Here is a 26,019-nt window from a genome sequence, read left to right as displayed (position 1 = left end):
AGACTTATTCATAAGCTTAGATGTGGGGTGTCAGCCCTTCACGAAACGAAGGATGACAGAGACACCCCCATGGATTCTAGGAAAATTATTTTATAGGTAGACCGACAGGCAGATTGTTGAAACCTTGTTCAAATTTCTTTTTGTGCTTTCTTATCCTAAACCAGTATACCTCAAGCTTGGCTATTTGAAGACAAGTGAACTTCGACTCCCAGAATTCCCCAGCCAGCCATTTTCAAATGGGAAAGCTTGAGAAACACTGCTAAGAAAATCAAGCCAGGATATCTTGAGTTACTTTCTCACCCCTTCCATCTCGCTCTGGACAAAATAACCACAATTCAAAGCAGTTATTTCCTCCAAAAGTGAGCCCAGTTCCCAACCCAGGGGTAGGCAACCTTGGCTCTTTTATGACTCATGGACTTCAACTCCCAGAATTCCTGAGCCAGCCATGCTGAGGGGAAAGGGAGAGGTTTCCATGCTGAGCTATGCTGGCTCAGGAATTCTGGGAGTTGAAGTCCATGACTCATAAAAGAGTCAAGGTTGCCTACCCCTGTCCTAACCGACCCCCTAAGTTTGCAGTTGCCTGAAGTTTTTAACTTTGCAAAAATGCTAACCGAGCCCGTATCCATCTCAAAGGCATTTCTAGAGATAAAAATAACATGGCGGGCTGGTACTTTGCTTCCCAACTTCTCTTTAATTAAAGGGTCTGGTAAAAATAAAATAAAATAAAATTGGGGCAACCTTGCGGGTCGCAAAGGTGAGGCCTGTCCTGGTGAAGGAACACGAGCAGCTTCGTTTATGGAACTCGGTTCACCACGATTGTTTTTCCCCCCTGGATGCTTGAAGTTGATTTGAAATTAATTTGTGTGTTTTTTTCCTTATAGGAAGTCCAAGTTGATCTCATCGAGAGTAAAAAAAAAACCGAAGAAGGAAAGAAAGAAAAACAAAGGTATTTAAATAGAGAGGACGAGGAAGTGGAGAGGACACTTGAAACGGACAACTGTCATGAACATCAAACATTCAGTGACAATCAGATTGAAATTTTGCCCCCAAATTTTGGCACATTTGCCATAAACACACTCCCCAAAATGGGTTTTTATCCCTGCAAGAAAAGTAGGCATGCACCAGACAAAGGATGACGCTTCGAGGACTATCAATCTACGTCCAGAATAATAAACGCTTGTATAAAAGACCAACACTTGCTAACATCTCGACAAATAACAGCAGACACACTTCTGAGAAAGTCAACCCAAGATGCTTCTGGACTTTGTGCTGTCTGCTCGGAAACCACTTCAGGACTTTGTGCTTGAGGTGTGTGTGTGTGTGGGGGGGGGGGGGAATGAAACTTTGATTTTGGGTTTTGCTCATTGGATTGGGTTGTTTTTTTTTTTATAGAAATAGCTAGCAGGTCATTATTACGCACAAGGAAAAAGTGGAGGCTTTATGTTGTTATCTTATTCAACTTAACTAAAAAATCGTCAGAAGTCAGTGCTTTTTTTTTTCCTTTCCCTTCTACCGGAACATTTTTTCCTCTTCCCTTTTTTCCTTCCCTTACTTTCCCATTATTTTCATGTTGCTTTGTATTTTATATTTTGATAAATTAATAAAAAAAATTGTCCATCTATAAAAGAGAACGTCAACCCAAGACAGAGAAAGAAAGAAAGAAAGAAAGAAAGAAAGAAAGAAAGAGAAAGAAAGAAATGGAGAGAAAGAAAGAAAGAAAGAAAGAAAGAAAGAAAGAAAGAAAGAAAGAAAGAAAGAAAGAAAGAAAGAAAGAAAGAAAGAAAGAAAGAGGAAAAGTCCCATATACCTTACCGGATCTTAGTTGCTTGATTCGTCCATTGCTAGCACTGGGGTCAACAGGCAGGAAATCCTTAAACCAGGTGATCTCTGGATCTGGATTCCCGCTGGCGGCGCAGAGCATCGTAGCTGTCCGTGTACGTTCAACCACTTTCAGCTGAGGGCCCATGTCAATGACCGGGAATCCAGGAGGCAGCTGGTCCTCTGTTAAAAGCCAAACAAGAAGAGAAGGGTTAGAATCTGTGGACCTATCAAAACAGAGAGTATTGTTTGTCTCGGGCCAATCCTTGCTTATCTGAGTGGAGAGATAAACTACAGGTAGTCCTCGACTTATAATCATACAAAGATAGATAGATAGATAGATAGATAGATAGATAGATAGATAGATAGATAGATAGATAGATAGATAGATAGATAAGATAGATAGATAGATAGATAGATAAACAGCAGTTATACACAGCTAATAGATAGTTAGATAGATATAGATAGATGATAGATGGATAGATTGATTCTAAACACTGTGCCACTACAGATAAATGATAGATAGATAGATAGATAGATAGATAGATAGATAGATAGATAGATAGATAGATAGATAGATAGATAGACAGACAGACAAACAGTTGTAAGTCAAGGGGCTCCCTGCATTTATACGTCCAGTGCACGTATTTAGATAAGATAACCTTTATTGTCATTTTTTTATTGTGGGCACGATACACATCAAAAATGAAATTTAGTTGCCCACTCTCAAAGTGAAACACATACATGACACACTCTAAACATACTATATATAACATATGTATAGACTCACATATGAGTCTATCTTGACTATCTTGAATATATAACAGAAGGAGGAGGCTTCAGAGTTCGCAAGTTCAATGCTGTATGGAATGAAACTCTGGCTGAATCTGGATGTTCTGCTTCGGATACCACGAAGCCCCCTCCTCCCAGAAGTTAACAAGGAAAACAGGTCGTGAAGAGGAGGTGTAGCGTCCCAGATAATCTTGCAGACTCTGCTCAAGCATCGCTTCTGTGCCATGTCCTGGACGGAAGGGAGGGAACTGCCAATCATCTTTTCTGCCGTCCTCACCACTCTCTGCATCGCCTTCCTATCTAAAGCAGTTTACACGTTCCAGACTCGAACAGGGTAACCAAGATGGATGAAAGGCAACAATTCACTCACTCTCTGCCCTTCACAACTTGCTAAGCATCTCTTGGATGGGTGCCCCCCCCCAATACGAGAGCAGCTCATACCATCACAAAGCCGGGCCTCCCATTGGCTGGCGGTGATGTCGTGCCCCAAAGCTTCGTTCCCACCAAAGCCACCTCTTCCACTTGGCCCGAGTCCACCTTGCTTAATTTCACCAACTAATTAGCCTAGCAAGGAAGAGGAGGGGGGGTGACTCTCAACAGGCAGGGTGTCCGTTGTGAGTGTGGGCAGTGTTCAAGAACGCTTACAAGCACCGTTTGTGACCTGAGTCTTTCTCATTAAGCAAAAATGTTAATCTGGTCCCACGTTGTGCAAAAACTCCTCTGGGTTTAATGAACACCAGACCCAGAGTGGTTGGGGGCAGGATCGGATTCGAGACACGATCGGGGGGGGGGGAATAGGCTTCCCCGAGAGGGGTGGGGGAACACGGTCCAATTAATTCAAGTGGCCCAGGAGAAGGGTGCTCAGTTGCCTCCGCTGTAGACAACCACATTAACAACAACAACAAAAAAAAGTGGGCCAAGCTGCTTCCTTGGAAGCAATCGGTGGAGTTCTCTGCCAGGAGCATCGGTCAACCAACAAAGCCCATCAATCAAGCCTGATGGGAAATGGAATGGAATTCAGGAATGCATACAGAAGAGAACTTGAATTGCGCTTGGTGGCTTTCTTGTAGATGTCTCATGACCTTACTAGGTAACATCATCAATGCCAGAAGGGAATAGGGTTTATGGGAGGAGGAGGAGGAGGAGGAGGAGGAAGAGGAGGAGGAGGAGAATGACTGGGGTCCTTTGTGGTCTCTGAGCTTGATTGTTTTCTTGCAGATGTTTCATGACCCAAACTAGGTAACATAATCAGTGCTAGAAGAGAGTGGGGGTTTTGGAGAGGAGGAGAAGGAGAAGGAGGAGGAGGAGGACAACAACAACTGTGGGGTCTTTGGTGCTCTCTGAGCTTGGTTGTTTTCTTGCAGACATCTCATGATCCAACTAGGTAACGCCATCAGTGTTAAAAGGAAGTGGGATTTGCTCTCTCTTTATAGACAGTAGCTTGCCCTGCCAGTGTTCGTGGGAATGTTTTTCACAATCCAGAAACAACCAACTCAAACAAACGAACGAACAAACAAACAAACAAGCAGTAAACCTCAGTCTAATCAAGGGACTACCAAGGACACTCCCATAGAGAGCAAAACCTACCCCCTTCAGGCACTGATGATGTTAACCTAGTTGGGTAATGAAATATTTGCAAGCAAACAACCAAGCTCGGACAGCACCAGAGATCCCAGAATACAATTTATTCCTGTGCTTAAAAATTAACACTAAGATTAACACTAGACCAGGGGTAGGCAACCCAAAACACTCAAAGAGCCACTTGGACCCGTTTCCCACCGAAAACAAAACACTGGGAGCCGCAAAACCCTTTTGATATCTAAAATGAAGATAACACTGCATATATCCTTTTTTACCTTTATTATAGGTGTGTGTGTGTTTGTGTGTGTGTGTGTGTATGTGTGTGTGTGTATACACATACATACATACATACACACACACACACACACACACACACACACACAGGTAAAAAAAGGATATATGCAGTGTTATCTTCATTTTAGATGTCAAAAGGGTCTCTCTCTGTCTCTCTCTCTCCCTCCCTCTCTGTCTGCCCTTGGTCTCCTACTCCTCTTCCCCCCCTCTCTCTCTTTCTCTCTCTTTCCTCTCTCTCTCTCTCCCTCCCTCTCTCTCTCTCTCTCTCCCCCCCTCCTATCTGCTGCTCATCTGGCAAGCTTCAAGCTGTTGTCCACAAGCTCAGGGGTAGGCAACCTCGTCTCTTTTATGACTCATAGACTTCAACTCCCAGAATTCCTGAGTCAGCCTAGCTGGGCTAGCTAGCTCTCTCCTGCCTTTCCTGCTTCCTGCAGAGACGCAGCAAAGAGAGGAGCTCCCCCCAGTAAGCTTTTCAGCTGCTCAGAGAACACTGTGAGTGCACTCTCTTTTACACACACACACACACACACACACAAACACACAGAGAGAGAGAGAGAGGGGGGGGGGGCAGGGAAGCGCAATTGCCTCTCTCTGTCTCTGTCTCTCTCTGCAGAGGCAGAGGAGGCTGGGAGCCACAAGGGAAGACTCAAAGAGCCGCATGCGGCTCCGGAGCCGCAGGTTGCCGACCTGTGCACTAGACTAACAACCAAGCCACAAACGAAAACCCAATCAAGGAATTACCAGCTCAGGCAAATAATCCAACAGGAACCATCAGTCTAATCAAGGAAACACCAAGAACACAGAGAGCAGACCTCATTCCCTACTAATACTGACGATGTTACCTAGTTGGGTCATGAAACTTCTGCAAGAAAATAACCATGTTCAGAGAGTACCAAGGATCACAGTCTTCTTCTTCTTCCTCTTCTTCCTCTTCTTCTTCTTCCTCCTCCTCCTCCTCCTCCTCCTCCTCCTCCTCCTCCTCCTCCTCCTCCTCCTCCTCCTCCTCCTCCTTCCTCCTCCTATCTATCTATGTGCAAACCCCATATTCCTTTCTAGCCCTGATGATGTTACCTAGTTGGGTCATGAAACTTCTGCAAGAAAACAACCAAGCACCAGATAGCACCAAGGTCTCCTAAACTCTTTCATTCTATGAATGTCAAAACCATCAAGGGGTTCTCCACCCTGGTGCTTATCTAGCCATTATGCGAGCGACTCGATTTTATGACACTTTTTACGACTGTCGTTAAGTCTGGAATTGTGGTCGTTGAGTCATGGCAGTCAATTAAGTGGGTCCCTGGGCAACCCAATTTTGTGACTTTTTTTGAGTGAATTTTGAGTGAATTTTTAAGTGAATCCCCAGGGTCGTTAAGCGAATCTGAAGCTGTTAAGTGAACCCATTATCCTCAATGGACAGGTTTTGCTGTCCTTAAGGTTGGGTCTACATCCATTCCCACTGATTTGAGTTATCCCTCATTCGTGACCCTCTGACCTTGGTTAGAAGCAGTCTATCTGGGGACACAGAAAGAGTTCCTGGACCCGCTTCACATTCAGTGCAGAAGCAATTGATAGTCATTGCAGTAAGAGAATGATTGGCTAGATCAGGGGTCCCCAATCCCCGGTCCGTGGACCAGTACCGGGCTGCGGCACGCCAGCAACCGGTCCGCACAAACAAGCAAAGCCCCGTTCTGCGAGATGCAGACAGCACACAAAACTACGCACCCTCCAGTCTGGCATGACTTAACAACCGTAATTCCAGCCTCAACAACATACATGTCATAACAGCTCTGGTGACGCAGTGGTTAGAATGCAGTAGTACAGGGCTACACCTGCTGACTGCCGGCTGCCAGGAGTTTGGCAGTTCGATCCTGACCCGTTCAAGGTTGACTCAGCCTTCCGTCCTTCTGAGGTCGGTAAAAGAAAGACCCAGATTGTTGGGGGGGGGAGCAAGAGGCTGACTATGTAAACCACTTAGAGAGGGCTGTAAAGCACGGTGAAGCGGTATATAAGTCTAAGGGCTATTGCTATAACTAGAAGTCAGTGGTGGCGAACTTATAGCACCGCGTGCCAGAGGCGGCACTCAGAGCCGTCTCCGTTGGCACACATGCCACCGCCGCCAGCAGCAGATCCATCAGATCGCCATCGGAGCAGGAGCCCCGCCCAGCACAAAGGAGGCGAAGCAGCCGACTAGCAAGCTAGAGTAGAGGTGGTAGAGCAGAGGTCACCAACCATTGTCGATTGGTGGACTGGAAGAAAAGGGAGAGGGAAGCATTTTACATGCGCGCATGCGTGCACGGGGCCACGAGCACGCATGCACTGCAAATGGGGCGGGGCTAGTGCCTGCGTGATACTCACTAGCCCTGCCCCGTTCTTGCATGATGCAGCGCCTTGTATCTGTACCCCGCGGTGCGGTAGCGGCCGTTTTTGCGCCTTGCAGCACAGTGACCCATTTTTGTGCCCCTGGTTTTTGCGTGCCAGAGGTGGCACTCAGAGGCACCTCCCTGCTCCCCCCTGGGGGCGCCACAATGCTGATGTGGCCCTGGCACTTTGCGATAAATAAGTGGGTTTGGGGTTGCGGTTTGGGCACTCAGTCTCTAAAACAGTGATGGCGAACCTTTTAGAGACCGAGTGCCCAAACTGCAACCCAAAACCTACTTATGCATCGTTGGGTGCCACGTGGGTGTGGCCCATTGGGTGGGTGTGGCTACGGTGGTAACAGCAGACTGGGTGGGACTAAAAACTTCAATCAATCAATTCCAACTTTGCAAGATCTTTTTTTTCCCACGAGAACTTGAAATTGACTGATTGATTGAACCTTTTTTTTTGTACACGGTGGCAGAGGCCTAAAGCGAAAAGGTTTCATAAAACCCAGCTGAAGGCCTAGGACTGGGGCAACGGCGCGCGTGCCCACAGAGAGGGCTCTGAGTGCCGCCTCTGGCACCCGTGCCATAGGTTCGCCACCACTGCTCTAAAAGGTTCCCCATCACTGCTATAAGTCAAGGACTATCAGTAAGCAAGACAGAGAGAGACTAACGTTCTCCACCCTTTCTAATACAGTCTTGGGCTTTGGAATAAACGAACGTTTTGCTTAAGAATTGGTGTCTTGTGTCACATCACAAACAGGTCCTTCGGTCTCCTTTGGCGCATGGAAAAAAAACAAAACAAAAAACAAAAAAACAAACGGGGAGAGCAGATTTCGGCCAAAGCAAACAGTGGCGGTTTTGCAAATGCCCCTAGATTAAATTCCAGATCCTGCGGGCTCAAATGCGTGCATTTTGCTTAGGATTTATTGCCTCTGCAAAACAGGGCTACAGCCCAAGACGCGTTTAGGAAAGCAAAGCAGCTGGTTGTAAAATTGGACCCCGTCCTTCCCCAACCACAGGATGGGATGTACGCAGTGATGTTGTGGTGGTGATTTTTCCACGAGGCGGCTGATTAAGATTGTATAGTTTTTATCAGCTGGGGAGATGCAGGCTGTGAATTAATGTGTGAAGGCAGAAAAAAGCTTGGTAGCCAAACGGGGTTCCTCTCCCGATGCGACTCTGAGACCTTTTAAGTCCTCGACTTTACGGCCACAACCGAGCCCCACATGTCTAGAGTTTAAGGGAGACATTTGTGAAGTCAACTTTGCCCCGTTTGACGACCTTTCCTGCTGCAGCTGTTAAGTGAATCGCTACAGGTGTTAAGCTAGTAACCTGGTTGTTAAGTGAATCTGGCTTTGCTTGTCAGACGGTCGCAAAAGGGGATCGTGTGACCTTGGGGGACACGGCAACGGTCGTAAATATGAATTGGTTGCGAAGCCTCTGGATTTCGATCACATGGCTGTGGGGACGCTGCAACGGTCGTAACTGTGAAAAACGGCCATAAGTTGCTGTTTTGGCGCTGTTGTACCTTTGAACGGTCGCTAAATGAACTGTTGGAAGTCAAGGACCACCTGTATTTTTCTTTTATTTATTGAGTGGAAGAACTATTCCTTCCTTCCTTCCTTCGTTACCTTAATTCCGCCTCCTCCTGTTTTCCGTCCTTCCTTCCTTTCCTTCCTTCCTTTGTTAACTTAATTCCGCCTCCTCCTGTCTTCCTTCCTTCCTTCCTTCCTTCCTTCCTTCCTTCCTTCCTTCCTTCCTTCCTTCCTTCCTTCCTTCCTTCATGAACTTAATTCTTCCCCCTCCTGTTTTCCTTCCTTCCCTCCTTCCTTCCTCTCTTCCTCCCTTACTTACTTACCTTAATTCCTCCTTCCCTCCTGTTTTTCCTTCCTTCCTTCCATCTTTTTTCCTTTTTTCTTTTGCCCTTTCCTTTTTTCTCTTTTTCCACATTTTCCTTTCCTTTCTTTTTCTATTTTTCCTTTTCTTCCTTTCTTTTCTTCTTTTTCTATTCTTTCTTTACTTGGCATTTCTACCCTTTCCTTTTTACCTTTCCTCCTTCTTTCCTTTCTTTTTCTCTTTCTTTTCTTCTCTTGTCCCCCTCTTTCTTTTCCTTTCTGCTTTTCTCCTTTCCTTTTTTCTCTTCATCTTTCTCTTTTTCTCTTCTTTCCTTTCCCTTTCGCCTTTCTCCATGTAACCTTGTTTCTTTCTTTTCTTCTGAATTTCCTTCTTTCCTTTCCTTGTTTCTCCTTTACCCTTCTTTTTCCCTCTCTTGTCTGCTTTCCCCTTCTTTCCACCTACGTTCCTCTTTTTCTTCCTTTCTTTTCCTTTTTTCCTCCCCCCCCTTTCTTTTTCCTTTTCCTTCTGTTTTACTTTTCCCCTTGTTTTTTTCTTAAAAACCACTCTGAAATTGCTGAAACAATGAACATGCAGATACTGTACTAGAAACAGGATGAGGATGTGGGTGCACAGAAGCTGTTTATATTCCCCTTTTCTCTGACTGAAAAAGCAGAGGTGTGTGTGTGTGTGTGTGTGTGTAAGAGAGCTGGTCTGGAAAGAGCAACGAGCAGGTAACCTTTTCTGAAGCCCCACTAAATCAGCCGGAAGGAGAGTCCTGATGGGCTCTTTCCATCAAGAGACATCTGCTTTATTTTTCAACAGATTTTTTTTTTTGTGAGAGATAGTTGGCACTCTGGGTGTTTGGCAGACGTTTTATGACCCAACTCGGTAACATCATCCGTGCTAGGAGAGAGTGTGAGGAGGAGGAGGAGGATGACGACGACGACGTCGACTGTGGGGTCCTTGGTGCTCTCTGAGCTTGGTTGTTTTCTTGCAGACATTTCTTTACCCAACTAGGCAACATCATCAGTGCTAGAAGAGAGTGGGATATGTGGAGAGGAGGAGGAGGAGGAAGAAGATTGTCGGGTCCTTGGTGTTCTCTAAGCTTGGTAGTTTTCCTGTAGACATTTCATTACCCAACTAGGCAACATCATCAGTGTTAGAATAGAGTGGGATTTGTGGAGAGGAGGAGAAGGAGGAGGAGGACGACGACGTCGACTGTGGGGTCCTTGGTGCTCTCTGAGCTTGGTTGTTTTCTTGCAGACATTTCTTTACCCAACTAGGCAACATCATCAGTGCTAGAAGAGAGTGGGATATGTGGAGAGGAGGAGGAGGAGGAGGAGGAAGAAGATTATCGGGTCCTTGGTGTTCTCTAAGCTTGGTAGTTTTCCTGTAGACATTTCATTACCCAACTAGGCAACATCATCAGTGTTAGAATAGAGTGGGATTTGTGGAGAGGAGGAGAAGGAGGAGGAGGACGACGACGTCGACTGTGGGGTCCTTGGTGCTCTCTGAGCTTGGTTGTTTTCTTGCAGACATTTCTTTACCCAACTAGGCAACATCATCAGTGCTAGAAGAGAGTGGGATTTGTGGAGAGAAGGAGGAGGAGGACGACGACGACGACTGTCAGGTCCTTGGTGTTCTCTAAGCTTGGTAGTTTTCTTGTAGGCATTTCATTACCCAACTAGGCAACATCATCAGTGCTAGACAGGAGTTGGGTTCGCTCTCTGTTTATATTCAAGTGGCTTGAATATTAGTGCGACAACTCTTCACAATACTCCAAGCAAGAAATGACCAACTCAGACCAACAATCAAACAGTAAACAGCAGCCTAATCAAGGAACTACCAAGAAAAACAACAACATTCCCATCAACGCTGACAAGGCAAGTCACTGGTATATAGACAGAGAGGGAACCCCAGACTCCCTTCCAAAACTGAAGATGTTACTTCGTTGGGTAATGAAAGAAACTAAGAAAACTCAGGGAGCAACAAGGACTCCACAGCCACCATCCTCTTCCTCCTCCTCCTCTTCACAAACCCCACATTCCCTTCTAGCATTGAAGATGTTATTGCTAAGTAGAAATTTCCTGACAGTGAGAGTGGAACCACCTGCCTCCAGAAGCGGTGAATGCTCCAACACTGGAAGTCTATAAGAAGAGACTGGACAGCCATTTGTCTGAAATGGTGTAGGATTTCCTCCCTGAGCAGGGGGTTGGACTAGATGACCTCCAAGGTCCCTTCCAACCTTTTATTATTATTATTATGGATCATCGCACAGTCAGCCAGATGTTCAGACTGGATTTGGCATTTTTGTCTACCCATCGAGTCCTTACCCAGGACCTGGGAGAGGCAGATGTGGATGTTTGATGGTATTACAGATATCGTCACCGGATGGAAGCAGTTCCTAGTAAGGCCACCTTTTGCAATTGACTAATAGCGAATTTGTCAATGCCGATGATGGTGTTCAAGTGCTGCTCCAGTTGTTTTGGGATTGCACCCAAGGAGCCTATGACTATTGGCACTACCCTTGCTTGCTTTAGCCACAGTCTTTCTATTTCTATTTGTAGGTCTTTGTATTTTGTGATCTTCTCCAGTTCTTTCTCGTCTATTCTGCTGTCTCCAGGCACTGCCACGTCCACTATCCAGACTTTTTTTCTCTTTCTTATCGACAATTGTTAAGTCTGGGGTGTTATGTTGCAGGTGCTTGTCTGTTTGAATTCTGAAGTCCCAGAGCAGTTGTTGTTATTATCTTTTGGTTTTCTGCAAAACTGGCCCAGAAACTACGGCATTAATGACTTAATGACCATGACTTTTGTTTACCGGTTGTGGCGTTCATTAACGACCCTGGCATTTGCCGGAACGACTGAAGCATTTGTTTAATGACCGCCGCATTCATTTAACAATCATGGCGCTCGCTGAACCACTACAGCAGTCGCTTAATGCCCGTGGCGTTCGCTTAATGACCACGGCGTTAATTTAGCGATCATGACGTTCACTCAACAACTGCGGCATTCACTTAACAGCTACAGCCTTCGTTTCACGACCACTGCAAAAAAGGGTCTTCAACTCAGTCAATGTGGATGACCCATTTTACAAACGTGATGGGCAGGCTCCGTTATAAGGTTATAAATTGAGGATTACCTAACAGCACTAAAGAGGCAACGTCACCGTTTTCCTGGCTTTGACGACTTCCAGAACTGTGTCGGAAGCTCTAGAGTTCTGGAAATTCAAATGCCGGGGCACAGAGAGGATACCAGGGCTGGGACTGGCTGCCATATACACTCTGTTGCCTTCTCTGTGGCAATTCCTGTTGCTGTCCCCCCCTTCCTCCATGTCACGCTGTTTGTTCCAAGCTCTGCTAATGCCAACTGTCGCTGTGGGTGAAGATTTGAATGCCACCTCCTGTCGCGAATCTTTCAGTCTTGGCAACGGGCCAGCGGAATCCGACTCCTGCTCGGTCTCGCCGCGCCCCGGGTGAGCGGCAACCTCATTTGCTAACTAGAAAGCCCCAGCAATTAACATGCCGCTTAATGAGGCCTTCCGAGCGCAGTGTGGGTGTCGGGGAGAAACTGCGCACGACAGCGCAACGCCACATAATAAGTGTGCAGCAGCTGGTTGGGGCAAGTGTCCTCTTGTCAAGCGTCCCTGCTTGGCTGACACTCGCCTGTTTGCCAACACCAACGGAGCGGCAACAAGCCAGCCCTGCACGCTCGCCGGGATCCCTCGGTGGATAAAACTAGGCGCGCCATCTGGCTTGCGTGCCGATTCTGGGCTTGTCAAAGTGTGGTTATTGTGGGACTCCCCTCCTCTCTTTTCATCTCTGTCTCTCCTTCTGCATCAATACCTATCTGCTTAGGAAACACCTGCTTCCCTTGTGCCTCTGGGTACATCCACAGCACACCTGCCGGGTTCGACACGGCTGCGATTGCTTTTGTGACGGCACTAGTACTAGTGCTGAGACTTATAGACCGCTTCATGGTGCTTCACAGCCCTCTCTAAGCGGTTTACAGAGTCAGCCTCTTGCCCCCCCCCCCCAACAATCTGGGTCGTCATTTTACCGGCCTCGGAAGGATAGAAGGCTGAGTCAATTTTGAACCAGTCAAGATCGAACTCCTGACAGTCGGAGGAATTAACCTGCAATACTGCATTGTAACCACTGTGCAGAGAACGAGAAAGAGAGAAAGAGGGAGGGGGAATGTAGACAGATAGACAGTGGTAGACAGATATTGTAGGGGAGAGGGAGAGAGAGAGAGAGAGAGAGAGATGATAGATTTACATAGATAGCTAGACAGACAGACAGATAGATAGATAGAGACAGATAGATAGATAGATAGATAGATAGATAGATAGATAGATAGATAGATAGATAGATAGATAGATAGATAGATAACTGTAGGGATGGATGGATGATATACACTGTTGAGATAGGTAGGTAGTAGGTAGGTAGGTAGATAACTGCAGGGATGGATGGATGGATGATATACACTGTTGAGATAGGTAGGAAGGTAGGTAGGTAAATAGATAGATAGATAGATAGATAGATAGATAGATAGATAGATAGATAGATAGATATAAACAGACAGACAGATGGATGGAGGGGGAGAGAGATAACTAGTGATAGATGGATGGATAGATGGATGGTTGGATGATAGATACGGTAGAGATAGATTGTGAGACAGATAGACAGACAGATAGATAGATAGATCAGTGGTTCTCAACCTTTTTATACCGGCGACCCCAGTCATAAGCATGCACCGCATCTGCGCGGTGCCGCCCCCTGCGCCGGCTGAGGCATAGCCGGCAAGGGGCGGCGGCAGGCAGGCCCGGACGCTCCTGGGCGGCCGCGGCAGCGGCGGCGCAGGGTGACCACCGGCTGGGCCACCAGCTGGCCCAGCCCAAGGCAGGTAAGGCACCTGCTGGGCCCCATACGCGCCAGCAACCCTCCCTGCGCCTGCCGGCCTCCCACCCCCCAGCCCTGGCCCTCTTTTACTTACTTTTTAGTTGCTCAACAGGGAGGGAAGCTCTGCAGACCTTTCCCCTTGCAGCACCGTTTGCAGACTGGGGCTTTTGGCGGGCTCAACAAGGCAGAGACAGCCTGGACAATTCCTATTGGCTTTTGAAAGCCAATAGAATTAGACTCTGTTCAAGAGAGTCTATTCTATTGGCTTTCGAAAGCCAATAGAACAAGAGGGAGTAGCACAGCTAAGGAAAAGGGGGAAAAAAATGGCGGATCGCGTTGTTTGGCGACCCCCATGAAATGGTCGTTCGACCCCAAATGGGGTCGCGACCCACAGGTTGAGAACCGCTGAGATAGATGATAATTAGCAATACTTATATACTGCTTCACAGTGCTTTACAGCCCTCTCTAAGCAGTTTACAGAGTCAGCCTGTTGCCCCCCCCCCAAACAATCTGGGTCCTCAGTTTACCGACCTCAGAAGGATGGCGTCTGGCATTCGGCTACTTCTTCATTTTTCATGATTGTTAAATTTATGTACTGTCCGGGTAACTGTGGGGCTATTTCTTGATGGAAGGGGGCAGAGGGAAGTTTCTTGAGCAACAGGATGAAGAACTGCCACTGAAAGGTCAGATAAAAGAAACCTGAGTCTAGGACGGCGCTGTAATGTGAGAAAACGACTCAGAGCTTCTCATAAGGAGAAAGGAGGTGACCTGCATTCGAACTTGCCGAATTCTGTTACGGGTAGTCCTCGACTTATAACCTTTGGTTTAGTGGCCGGCACTGAAAAAAGAGACTTATGACCATTTTTCACACTTATGACCGTTGCAGCACCCCCATGGTTGCGTGATCAAAATTCAAACGCTGGGCCACTGGCTCATATTTATGACAATTGCAGTCTCCTGGGATCCCCATAAAAGCAACTGAGTGACTTTGGGCCAATCACCAAAGAGGGTGAGTTCAAGAATCAAGATCACGTGAAGTGTTAATACCACTTTACAATGCCTTGGAATACTGCATCCCGTTTCGGTCACCCCGATGTAAAAAAGATGTTGAGACTCTAGAAAGAGTACAGAGAAGAGCAACAAAGATGATCAGGGGACTGGAGGCTAAAACATATAAGGAACGGTTGCTGGAATTGGGGATGTCTTGCTTAACAAAGAGAAGGACGAGGGGGGGACATGATAGCCATGTTCCAGTATCTCAGGGGCTGCCCCAAAGAAGAGAGAGTCAAGCTATTTTCCAAAGTGCCTGAACGCAGGACAAGAAGCAATGGATGGAAATTAATCAAGCAGAGAAGCAACCTAGAACTAAGGAGAAACTTCCTGACAGTTAGAACAATTAACCAGTGGAACAACCTGCCTCCAGAAGCTGTGAATGCTCCAACACTGGAAGTTTTAAAGAAGAGACTGGATAGCCATTTGTCCGAAATGTTATAGGGTTTCCTGCCTGAGCAGGGGGCTGGACTAGATGACTTCCAAGGTCCCTTCCAACTTCTTCTTCTTCTTCCTCTTCCTCTTCTTCTTATTCTTCTTATTATTATTATTGATCATCGCACAGTCAGCCAGATGTTCAGACTGGATTTGGCATTTTTGTCTACCTATCAAGTCCTTCCCAAGGACATGGGATAGGCAGATGTGGATGTTTGACGGTATTACAGATATCGTCGCAGGATGGAAGCAGTTCCTAGTAAGGCCGCCTTTTGCAATTGACTAATGGCGAATTTGTCAATGCCAATGGTGTTCAAGTGGTGCTCCAGTTGTTTTGGGATTGCACCCAAGGCACCTATTACTATTGGTACTACCCTTGCTTGCTTTTGCCACAGTCTTTCTATTTCTATTTGTAGGTCTTTGTATTTTGTTATCTTCTCCAGTTCTTTCTCGTCTATTCTGCTATCTCCAGGCACTGCCACGTCCACTATTCAGACTTTTTTGTCTTTCTTATCGACAATTGTTAAGTCTGGGGTGTTATGTTGCAGGTGCTTGTCTGTTTGAATTCTGAAGTCCCAGAGCAGTTTAATTTTATCATTTTCTATGACTTTCTCTATTTTATGATCCCACCAGTTTTTGCTTACAGGCAAATGATATTTTTTGCAGATCTTCCAATGCACCATTGTTGCTACTTTGTCATGCCGCTGCTTGTAGTCAGTCTGTGCAATCTTCTTGCAACAGCTTACCAAGTGGTCCACTGTTTCTTCAGCTTCTTTGCATAGGCGGCACTTACTGTCTGTTGCTGTCTTCTCAGTTGTGACTTTATATGCATTTGTCCTTAAAAGCTTGGTCTTGTGCAGCCAAAATTAGTCCCTCAGTCTCTTTCTTCAATTTTCCTGCTCTTAGTCATTGCCAGGCCTTTTTTTTATCTGCTTTCCCAGCTGTTTTTTTAATGTACTGGCCATGTAGTGCTCTGTCTTCCCATGCCTCTATTCTATGATGATGATGATGATGATGATGTCCCATTTTAGGCCCTGGGTGACTTTGGGCCAATCACCAGGAGATGTTAAGTTCTAGTCCTGCCTAAAGCCTCAAATAACAGTTGATGACTTTGGGCTAATGACCAGGAGATGGCGAATTCTAGCTCCGCCTTATCAAAGTCCCTCTCTCTCAGCCCAGCCTACCTCACAGGCCTGTTGTTGTGCAGAAAACTGGAAGAGGAAAGAGTATTAGATATATTCGCCCTTTTGAATTATTTATAAAATAAGAATGGCGAAGTATGGGCAAAGAAACCAGGGATCTCAAAACAAATATATGAGGTTTTATCCCCACTGTTTATGCAGTGTTTCTCCTCCTTCTGCCATCTGAAATGATTAGTGAACGCGGGGAACCGGGAAGCCCCCGTGTGCTGGAACGTCAGGTGTAGGAGGTGGCTGGAGAGGCAGGCGGCGTGTGAGAGCGATGACGCTTCGAATCCCAGATTGCAACCCTTCCACAGATATACAGATCTTTACGTAGCCTCATTGCACCTTCTGGGCACAATAGTGGGAAGTATCGACACGCACGCTCGTTTTTTGCATAAAGCAGGAGGGCGTCCGTGGAAAAAGACTCAAAAACGGCACGATCACCGTGGGATCAGGCAATCCAAACCTATCCTGCCTTCACACGCGCTGGTACAAGGAGCGCCAAAAATCGTGGGGGCAGAGAAGAAGGAGAGAACCTAGTAGTCTATGATTTTATGATTTTCAAAATCCCTTCCAACTTTGGGATATCTTAAAGCGGCCCAGCTGGAGAAACACGGCAATAAATGCAGACAGCCCTTGTTATATCTTGGTGAGTATCTGATGGCAGCAATTTGGTATAAAATTCATCTGCGCAAATTTACTATTCTACCTTTCCCCTGGATCAGAAAAGGGAAGGAGCGGATCATAATGGCAAATTACAACTTTTAAAGTGGATTCCAAACCCAGACCAACCGACATCGAAATACAAGCCTACCATACCCCATTCTGAGCTGCAATCACGGAAATATTGACTCTGATGTATACCACAGCTAGTTTTGGGTAAAAACCTCTTCGCACCAGTCCTGATTAGGTTGGCTTTAAACATCAGCAGCTCCGCTGGGTCTGATAATTTGAATTTTGAAGTAATTTCAGATTCGGATGCAAAGTTTTCAATCTCCGAAGGACAACCGCCAAAAACATTCTTATCATTCAACGTTTTTTGTTTTTGTTTTTTGTTTTACCTCTGAGAACAGTCAGTTTGGCGTTGACCGTGATCTCCGCCACAGAGTTCTGGGCAACGCATTCGTAAATGTTTTCATCTCGAGGTGTCCGAAGTGGCTGTATCCTCAAGACTGCTCCAGCGCCTTCATCAAATTCGATGGTCTGGATCGGAGAGAGAAGAAGGAATTAATTAATGGAATTAATTCCATTCAATTAAAGAGGAGATTCATCCATTGTCCTGGGTCTCTCTCTCTCTCCCCCCCTCTCTCCCTCCCCCTCCCTCTCTCTCTCCCTCTCTCCCTCCCTCTCTCTCCCCCCTCCCTCTCCCTCTCTGTATCTTTGCAACAATCTTTGCAAAGGTGTGTTTGTGCATCTATTTACCCATCCCTCCTTGCAAGAAGCTAATTTCCCAGATATGTGTCTGTGCGTCTGCATAAAAAAAAAACAAAAACCCACAATCTTTGCAATGGATCAGCTTCCCAGGAATGTGTGTATGTGTGTCTATTTATCCATCCCTCCTTGCATGCAGCTAGTTTCCCAGATGTGGGACTGTGCGTCTGCATAAACCAGTGGTTCTCAACCTGTGGGTCGGGACCCCATTTGGGGTCGAATGACCATTTCATGGGGGTCGCCAAACAAGGCTGTCCACCATTTTTTCCCCTTTTCTTTGGCCATGCCCCTGGCACATGGTGATGTATAAGTGATTGGGAGTCACGACAACATGGGGAACTGTATTATGGGGTCGCGGCATTAGAAAGGTTGAGAACCACTGGCATAAACAAACCCACAATCTTTGCAACAGGCCAACTTCCCAGGGACGTGTGTGTTTGTATGTCTATTTACCCATCCTTCCTTGCATGCAGCTAGTTTCCCAGATATGTGTCTGTGCGTCTGCATAAAAAAACCCACAATCTTTGCAACAGATCAGCTTCCCAAGAACATATGTTTGTGTATGTGTGTATAAAAACCACCTCAATCTTTGCAACAGGCCAACTTCCCAGGGATGTCTGTTTGTGTGTCTATTTACCCATCCCTCCTTGCATGCAGCTAGTTTCCCAGATAGGGATCTGTGCGTCTGCATAAAAACCCCCACAATCTTTGCAACAGACTAGCTTCCCAATAACGTTTGTGACCCCTGAATTAGAAAGGGCTGACTCATGCAGGAGGCAATCTACACTCTGATTGGTTGTTGTGGGTATGAAGGGGGCGTTTCCCTTTTTCCCGCCTTTTATCCTCTGTGTGTTCTGTACACTGTTTGATTTACCTCAGGATCTGCCTGACTATCTTGTGTTATTTCCTTTCTGGATGATGATAAAAATGTAAACTTAAATGTGCCTGGCTGAGGAATTCTGGGAGTTGAAGTCCACAAGTCATAAAAGGGCCATGGTTGAAGACCCCTGCTTATTGACTTCCACTCCCAGAATTCCTCAGCCAGGCACATTTAAGTTTACATTTTTATGTATTTTTATTTATTATTAGTTCCCTGTCCTGAGGGATGAGGTTAGGACAGGGGTAGGCAACCTTGGCTCTTTTATGACTCGTGGACTTCAACTCCCAGAATTCCTCAGCCGCCACGCCGAGGGGAAAGGGAGAGGTTTCCAAGCTGAGCCATGCTGGCTCAGGAATTCTGGGAGTTGAAGTCCACAAGTCATAAAAGAGCCAAGGTCACTTACCCCTAGTATAGGATCTCCTGTTTCAGCAAGGGGGTTGGACTAGAAGACCTCCAAGGTCCCTTCCAGCTCGGTTATTCTGTTATTTGTCTGGAATGGTATAGGGTGGTCTCCTGCTTCAACAAGGGGGTTGGACTAGAAGACCTCTTAAGAACCCTTCCAAGCCTATTATTCTACGACTCTGTTACCTTACCTCAAACCTCTGCGAGTTCACTTTCTTTCCCTTCTTGTTCCAGGTGACCCGGGGCTTGGGGTCTCCCGTCGCTTGGCACACGAAGGACGCTACGCCTCCCGACACCCCGATCTGGTCCACGGGGTGCTTGACGAACTGTGGGGGACCTGTGGCCACGGGGGAGGGGAGAGGAGAAAGAGGAACAAAAACAGCAGAGATATTAGATAAGTTGAGGGGCTGGCTTCGCAGACTCCCACCTCCTTGTTATTTATTTATTTATTATCGATGTATTAGGATTATTAGAGTTGTATAGTAGTCCTTTCAGCAGTTCCACACCCATTTGCACCATTCAGGGGACCCTGCGGGCGCAGATAAACACCTCCCAGTGGCCTCAACGACCCTAACGACCAGATGATTGCAAGGGATATAGGTCCTTCCATCCTCCACCATTCAGTCAGAACTGAAGAAAGCTTCTTGGATCAGAAGCGAAAGGTCTTCAAGGGAAAACCTGCCTCCAGAAGCGGTGAAGGCTCCAAGACTGGAAGTTTTTAAGAAGAGACTAGACAGCCATTTGACTAGAATGGTATAGGGCAGGGGTAGGCAACCTTGGCTCGTTTATAACTGGTGGACTTCAACTCCCAGAATTCCTGAGCCGGCCATGCTGAGGGGAAAGGGAGAAGTTTCCAAGCTGAGCCATGCTGGCTCAGGAATTCTGGGAGTTGAAGTCCACGAGTCATAAAAGAGCCAAGTTGCCTACCCCTATCCTAGGATGAAGATTAAGAGCAGGGGTCTTCAAACTTGCCTTTTATAACTTGTGGACTTCAACTCCCAGAATTCCTGAGCCAGCCATGCTGAAGGGAAAGGGAAAGGTTTCCAAGCTAAGCCATGCTGGCTCAGGAATTCTGGGAGTTGAAGTTCATGAGTCATAAAAGAGCCAAGGTTGCCTACCCCTGATCTAAATGAGATAGATAGACAGACAGACAGATAAATAGATCAAGGGTAGGCAACCTGGGCTGTTTTATGACTCGTGGAGTTCAACTCCCAGAATTCCTGAGCCAGCCATGCTGAGGGAAAAGGGAGAGGTTTCCAAGCTGAGCCATGCTGCCTCAGGAATTCTGGGAGTTAAAGTCCACAAGTCATAAAAGAGCCAAGGTTGCCTACCCCTGGTATAGGGCTTCCTGCCTGAGCAGGGGGTTGGACTCGATGACCTCCAAGGTCCCTTCCAACTTTTATTATTATTATTATTATTATCAATCATCGCACAGTCAGCCAGATGTTCAGACTGGATTTGGCATTTTGTCTACCTATCGAGTCCTTACCCAGGACCTGGGATAGGCAGATGTGGATGTTTGATGGTATTACAGATATCGTCGCAGGATGGAAGCAGTTCCTAATAAGGCCGCCTTTTGCAATTGACTAATAGCGAATTTGTCAATGCCAATGGTGTTCAAGTGGTGCTCCAGTTGTTTTGGGATTGCACCCAAGGAGCCTATTACTATTGGTACTACCCTTGCTTGCTTTTGCCACAGTCTTTCTATTTCTATTTGTAGGTCTTTGTATTTTGTTATCTTCTCCAGTTCTTTCTCTTCTATTCTGCTATCTCCAGGCACTGCCACGTCCACTATCCAGACTTTTTTGTCTTTCTTATCGACAATTGTTAAGTCTGGGGTGTTGTTGTTATTATTATTATTACTATTATTATTATTATTACCTGGATGATTGAGAATCCTCTTACGACCACAATTGAGCCCAACATTTCCCTAGCTAAGCAAGATGGTTGCTAAATGAGTTTTGCCCCATTTTGTTTTGTTTTTACCTTTCTCGCCCCGGCTGTTAAAATGAATCACTGCAGTTCTTCAGTGAGTAACAGAGTTGTTAAGTGACTCTGGCTTCCTCCCTTGACTTTTCTTGTCAGAAGGTCACCAAAGAGGATCACAGGACCCCCAGGGACACTGCAACCGTCATAAATATGAGCCAGCTGCAAGTGTGTGACTTTTGATCATGTGACCATGGGGAGGCTGCAACGGCCATTAAGTGTGAAAAACGGTTCTAAGTCCATTTTCTCAGTGGCGTCGCAACTTCAAATTATCACTAAATAAAGGATGGTAAGTTGAGGGCTACTTTACCTTATGTTCTAACTTTTAAGTGTCTGATCTCAACTACTCCGGCTGTATTTTCTTCAAAATCTTAAAAAATTCCTACAAGTCAAATAGAACTTCTAATCTAGTATCTGTGGCATGATCAACCCTAGCTGAAATTCACTCCAAATTCACTTCTTTTGCAATTTTTTTTCCTGATTTCCCTATGCAAGTAGCCCTACTATTTACTTACTAATCTTCTGAAGATATAACAGGCCTGAAAAAAAAGGGCTCCACACTTACAGCCATCACAGCATCCTCGTAGTCCAAATTTGTGCTCTTGGCAACCAACATGTATTTATGATGTTGCAGTGTCCTGGCGGATCGCACAATCACCATTTGAGACCAGCCAGTTTGTAACAAGCAAAGTCGGGGGGGGGGACTAGATTCATTTAACAACCATGTGATTCATTTAACAACTGCAGAGATACGCTTAACAACTGTGGCACAAAAAAGGTGGTCGTATCGGGCTCACTTAATAGCTGCCTTGGTTCGCAAAGGAAATTCTGCTCCCGATTTGTGATGGTAAGCAAATCAGCCCTAACTGCTTATCACCTGGTGGTCTCCCTTCCAAGGATGCATGGAGTCTGAACTTGCTTAGGCTTCTCAAGGAAAACAGCCAAGGTCTTATGGCTGCTGCCAGGTGCCTCAGCTGACCTCTCCCCCGATTTGTGATGGTAACCAAATCAAGGAGTACCTATGCCCTAACTGCTTATCACCTGGTGGTCTCCCTTCCAAGGATGCATGGAGTCTGATCTTACTTAGGCTTCTCAAGGAAAACAGCCAAGGTCTTGTGGCTGCTGCCAGGTGCCTCAGTTGACCTCTCCCCTCCTGCTTTCTGAAGCAAAACTCGCTTCAACTGAAGGCTTATTAAATCTTCTAAAAATAAATGCGACTGTTAGATTAGAAACCGCCACCTGTAATAACAGCCAGCGCGCCTTAAGTCACACCTCCCCCACATCGTGGCTTGCGAGAATAAAATCACTGCACGCTTAAGAGCGTCCATCACGATACACCGAGCCACAGATATTGCTCTAGAATGGAGGCAATTTTGTAGCTGGGACGCATCTTTTGAACCATCAACCGGCCCTTGACAAAGGTTTTGAAAGTACGTTTTCCCCCTCACGTAGATGTTAAGCCAGAATTATTTCTGTTAGGTAGAACTGTAGGCAATTAGGAGAAGAAATGTGTGTATTTAATGTTACGTGTGTTCACTGCAGCGAGAATTGTATTTGCTCAACATTGGAAAGATGAAGAAATACCAGGAAGAGATAATTAAGAAAATTTTAAACTCTGCAGAAATGGACAGAGTGACACTGAAAACGAAAGAGAAAGACTAGAAGACTAGACCAGAAGACTCCTATTCTATTCTATTCTATTCTATTCTATTCTATAACATTCCATTCTATATTCTATTCTATTCTATTCTATTCTATTCTATTCTATTCTATTCTATTCTATTCTATTCTATTCTATAACATTCCATTCTATATTCTATTCTATTCTATTCTATTCTATTCTATTCTATTCTATTCTATTCTATTCTATTCTCCAAAGCACCTGAAGGCAGGACAAGAAGCAACGGATGCAAACTAACCAAGGAGAGAAGCAACCTAGAACTAAGGAGAAATTTCCTGACAGTTAGAACAATTAACCAGTGGAACAACCTGCCTCCAGAAGCGGTGAATGCTCCAACACTGGAAGCTTTTAAGAAGAGACTGGACAGCCATTTGTCTGAAATGTTACAGGGTTTCCTGCCTGAGCAGGGGGTTGGACTAGATGGCCTCCAAGGTCCCTTCCAACTTTATTATTATTATTATTATATTATGGATCATCGCACAGTCAGCCAGATGTTCAGACTGGATTTGGCATTTTGTCTACCTATCGAGTCCTTATCCAGGACCTGGGATAGGCAGATGTGAATGTTTGATGGTATTACAGGTATCGTCGCAGGATGGAAGCAGTTCCTAGTAAAGCCGCCTTTTGCAATTGACTAATAGCGAATTTGTCAATGCCAATGGTGTTCAAGTGGTGCTCCAATTGTTTTGGGATTGCACCCAAGGCGCCTATGACTATTGGTACTACCCTTGCTTGCTTTTGCCACAGTCTTTCTATTTCTATTTGTAGGTCTTTGTATTTTGTTATCTTCTCCAGTTCTTTCTCCTCTATTCTGCTGTCTCCAGGCACTGCCACGTCCACTATCCAGACTTTTTTGTCTTTCTTATCGACAATTGTTAAGTCTGGGGTGTTATGTTGCAGGTGCTTGTCTGTTTGAATTCTGAAGTCCTAGAGCAGTTTAATTTTATCATTTTCTATGACTTTCTCTATTTTATGATCCCACCAGTTTTTGATGATGATGATGATGATGATGATGATGATTACACGTTCTTGGTGCCCTCTGAATTTGATTGTTTTGTTGCAGATGTTTCATGGCCCAACTTGGTAACATCATCAAGGCCAGGAGGGAGTGTGGGGTTTGCTCTCTGTTTATATTTACATGCCATTCATTTATACACCATTCAAAACAGACCGTTAAAAAGCTACACGGGAAACAAAAACACCTTCTTGTCACCAACCAACACCCCGGTAAGCAGAGTTTAACACCTAGATTAACACTTAGACCAACAATCAAACAGTAAACAACACCCCAATCAAGGAACTACCGATTCAGATAAACAATCAGACACTAAGCAACAGCCTAATCAAGGAAGCACTAAGAACATTCCCACCAACACTGCAAGAACAAGCTAGTATATATAAACAGAGAACAAACCCCACTCTCTTCCGTCACTGATGATGTTACCTAGCTGGGCCGTGAAACGTCTGCAAGGAAACAAGGAAATTCAGACAAAGCACCAAGGACCCCTCAAACATGGCAAAGATTGCATTCATGACCATCCCTTGATTTTTTTGTTCCCCCCCCCTTCCCAGCTGACAAGCTGATGTGGGGGTGTCAAAAACCAACCTAGCCCTCTCACATCAGAATGAGCAATGAATCGTGCCAGCATTTAAGCTGGAAGCACATATTTTTCCCTTTCTTTCTACTTAAAACGCTGTACCAAATAAATCAGAATATTTTTTTCCCCCCTTCACCTGCATCCATCAAGCACCTTTGCTGGTTTCCACTTCTTTCAATGTACTGATTCATAAGGCCGCTTTTTGCCTCAGAGTTTCTTTCTCCCTCTCCACCCAGCCACTCCCCCCATCCATAATATTTTGGCTTTACAAAAAAAACCAGAGATGTAACACACACACACACACACACACACACACACACACACATCCGCTGCAAGATCAGCAGAGAGCCATTTATAATTTCCCTTCTGGATATTATTTAAAGGAGTCAAACGGCCTCTTGTTTCTTTTTATATGATTTGCAGACGGGGAAGGACCGGAAGAGCATGTAGAAACCTGGACTGACAGGTCCCCCCCTATTATGACCCCTTCTGGCACCCCCAAGCATGTTCTGGCCCTCCCCCCCCATTTTTTTTTAAACATTGCTGCCACATGAAACAGAATGCAAAGATTTGACATGTCCCAAAGGTGCGTTCCCGAAAGGCAACTGGACTTTCTTGATTGGTTATTTTTTTCCCCCTCAAGAAGCTTCTTCAGTTCTGACGTTTTGAAATGTTTTCAAGCAACAACCCCCCCCCCCTAAAAAAAAGTCTAGCTATCTTTTGGAAAAGCACCTTTGGGATAAGCACGACTTGGATGACTGAGAATCTCCATTGACAGGAAGAATTTCTTGGGGGCAACGGTCGTCTTCAGCCACCTGGGATCTGGGGCAGGTTCACGACCCTTCTTGGTTTCCTTCAGGCAAGACATGGCTGGGCTGACTTGGAAGAGCTGCCTTCTCCAACCAGGAGCCCCCTGAATAGGCTGGGAGAGCAGCCCTCAGGGGGGCAAGATACAGCTCTAGGATCTGGGTGGGTTTGAGGGCAGGGGTCTTCCAATGTGGCCCTTTTATGACTCGTGGACTTCAACTCCCAGAATTCCTCAGCCAGTGTGTCTGGCTGAGGAATTCTGGGAGTTGAAGTCCACAAGCTGGGTCTTCAAACTTGGCCCTTTTATGACTTGTGGACTTCAACTCCCAGAATGCCTCAGCCAGGCACGCTGGCTGAGGAGTTCTGGGAGTTGAAGTCCACGAGTCATAAAAGGGCCAAGTTTGAAGACCCCTGGTTTAGGGTGTAGATATGCCACAGAGAGAGAAAAGAAAGATGTCCTCAAATCTTTCTAGGGCTGAACCAGTGGGGAAGAGGTCCTAGGAAGGAGTTTCGGCTTAGACATCAGGAGAAAGGTCACTTTTATGAGTCACTCCATGGCTGAGGAATTCTGGGAGTTGAAGTCCACAAGTCACAAAAGGGCCAAGTCTGAAGGCCTCTGCTCCAGGTGGTCCACCTTCTCAAGCAAAGTCAATGGGAGAAGCCAGATTGACTTAACAATTGCAGGAGTTCACTAAACCTCTGTGGCCAAAAAGGTCGTAAAATGGAGCACTTAACAACTGTCATGCTTAGCAATGGAAATTTTGGGCTCAGTTGTGGCTGTAGGTTGAGGACTACAGTATCTGGGAGAGAGCTGGCTTAGAACTGCTATAGCGTTTCCTGCCTGAGCAGGGGGGTTGGACTAGAAGATCTCCAAGGTCCCTTCCAACTCCTATTCTATTCTATTCTATTCTATTCTATTCTATTCTATTCTATTCTATTCTATTCATTCTCGATACACTCTATACTCTATTCCAGGGGTCTTCA

At 45.8% G+C, this 26,019-nt stretch overlaps 1 protein-coding gene across 17 annotated transcripts in view; it reads right to left on the bottom strand.

Moving 5' to 3' along the window:
* The window catches only part of PTPRS (protein tyrosine phosphatase receptor type S), a 344,929-nt gene that overhangs the window by 173,579 nt on the left and 145,331 nt on the right, over nt 1-26,019 (bottom strand). For all 17 annotated transcript variants that reach the window (XM_039366958.1, XM_039366982.1, XM_039366949.1 and 14 more), the window contains exons 3-5: nt 19,155-19,300; nt 17,312-17,453; nt 1,813-2,001 (exon numbers count right to left, since the gene is read on the bottom strand). In XM_039366958.1, coding sequence (XP_039222892.1) covers nt 1,813-2,001; nt 17,312-17,453; nt 19,155-19,300 — 477 coding nt within the window. The remainder of the gene's footprint in view (nt 1-1,812; nt 2,002-17,311; nt 17,454-19,154; nt 19,301-26,019) is intronic.

The sequence above is a fragment of the Crotalus tigris genome, unplaced genomic scaffold (assembly GCF_016545835.1).
Source record: "Crotalus tigris isolate CLP2741 ecotype Arizona unplaced genomic scaffold, ASM1654583v1 scf7180000017599.838750, whole genome shotgun sequence".
NCBI classification, from domain to species: Eukaryota; Metazoa; Chordata; class Lepidosauria; order Squamata; family Viperidae; genus Crotalus; species Crotalus tigris.
This window is presented reverse-complemented; position numbering and strand designations above follow the sequence as displayed.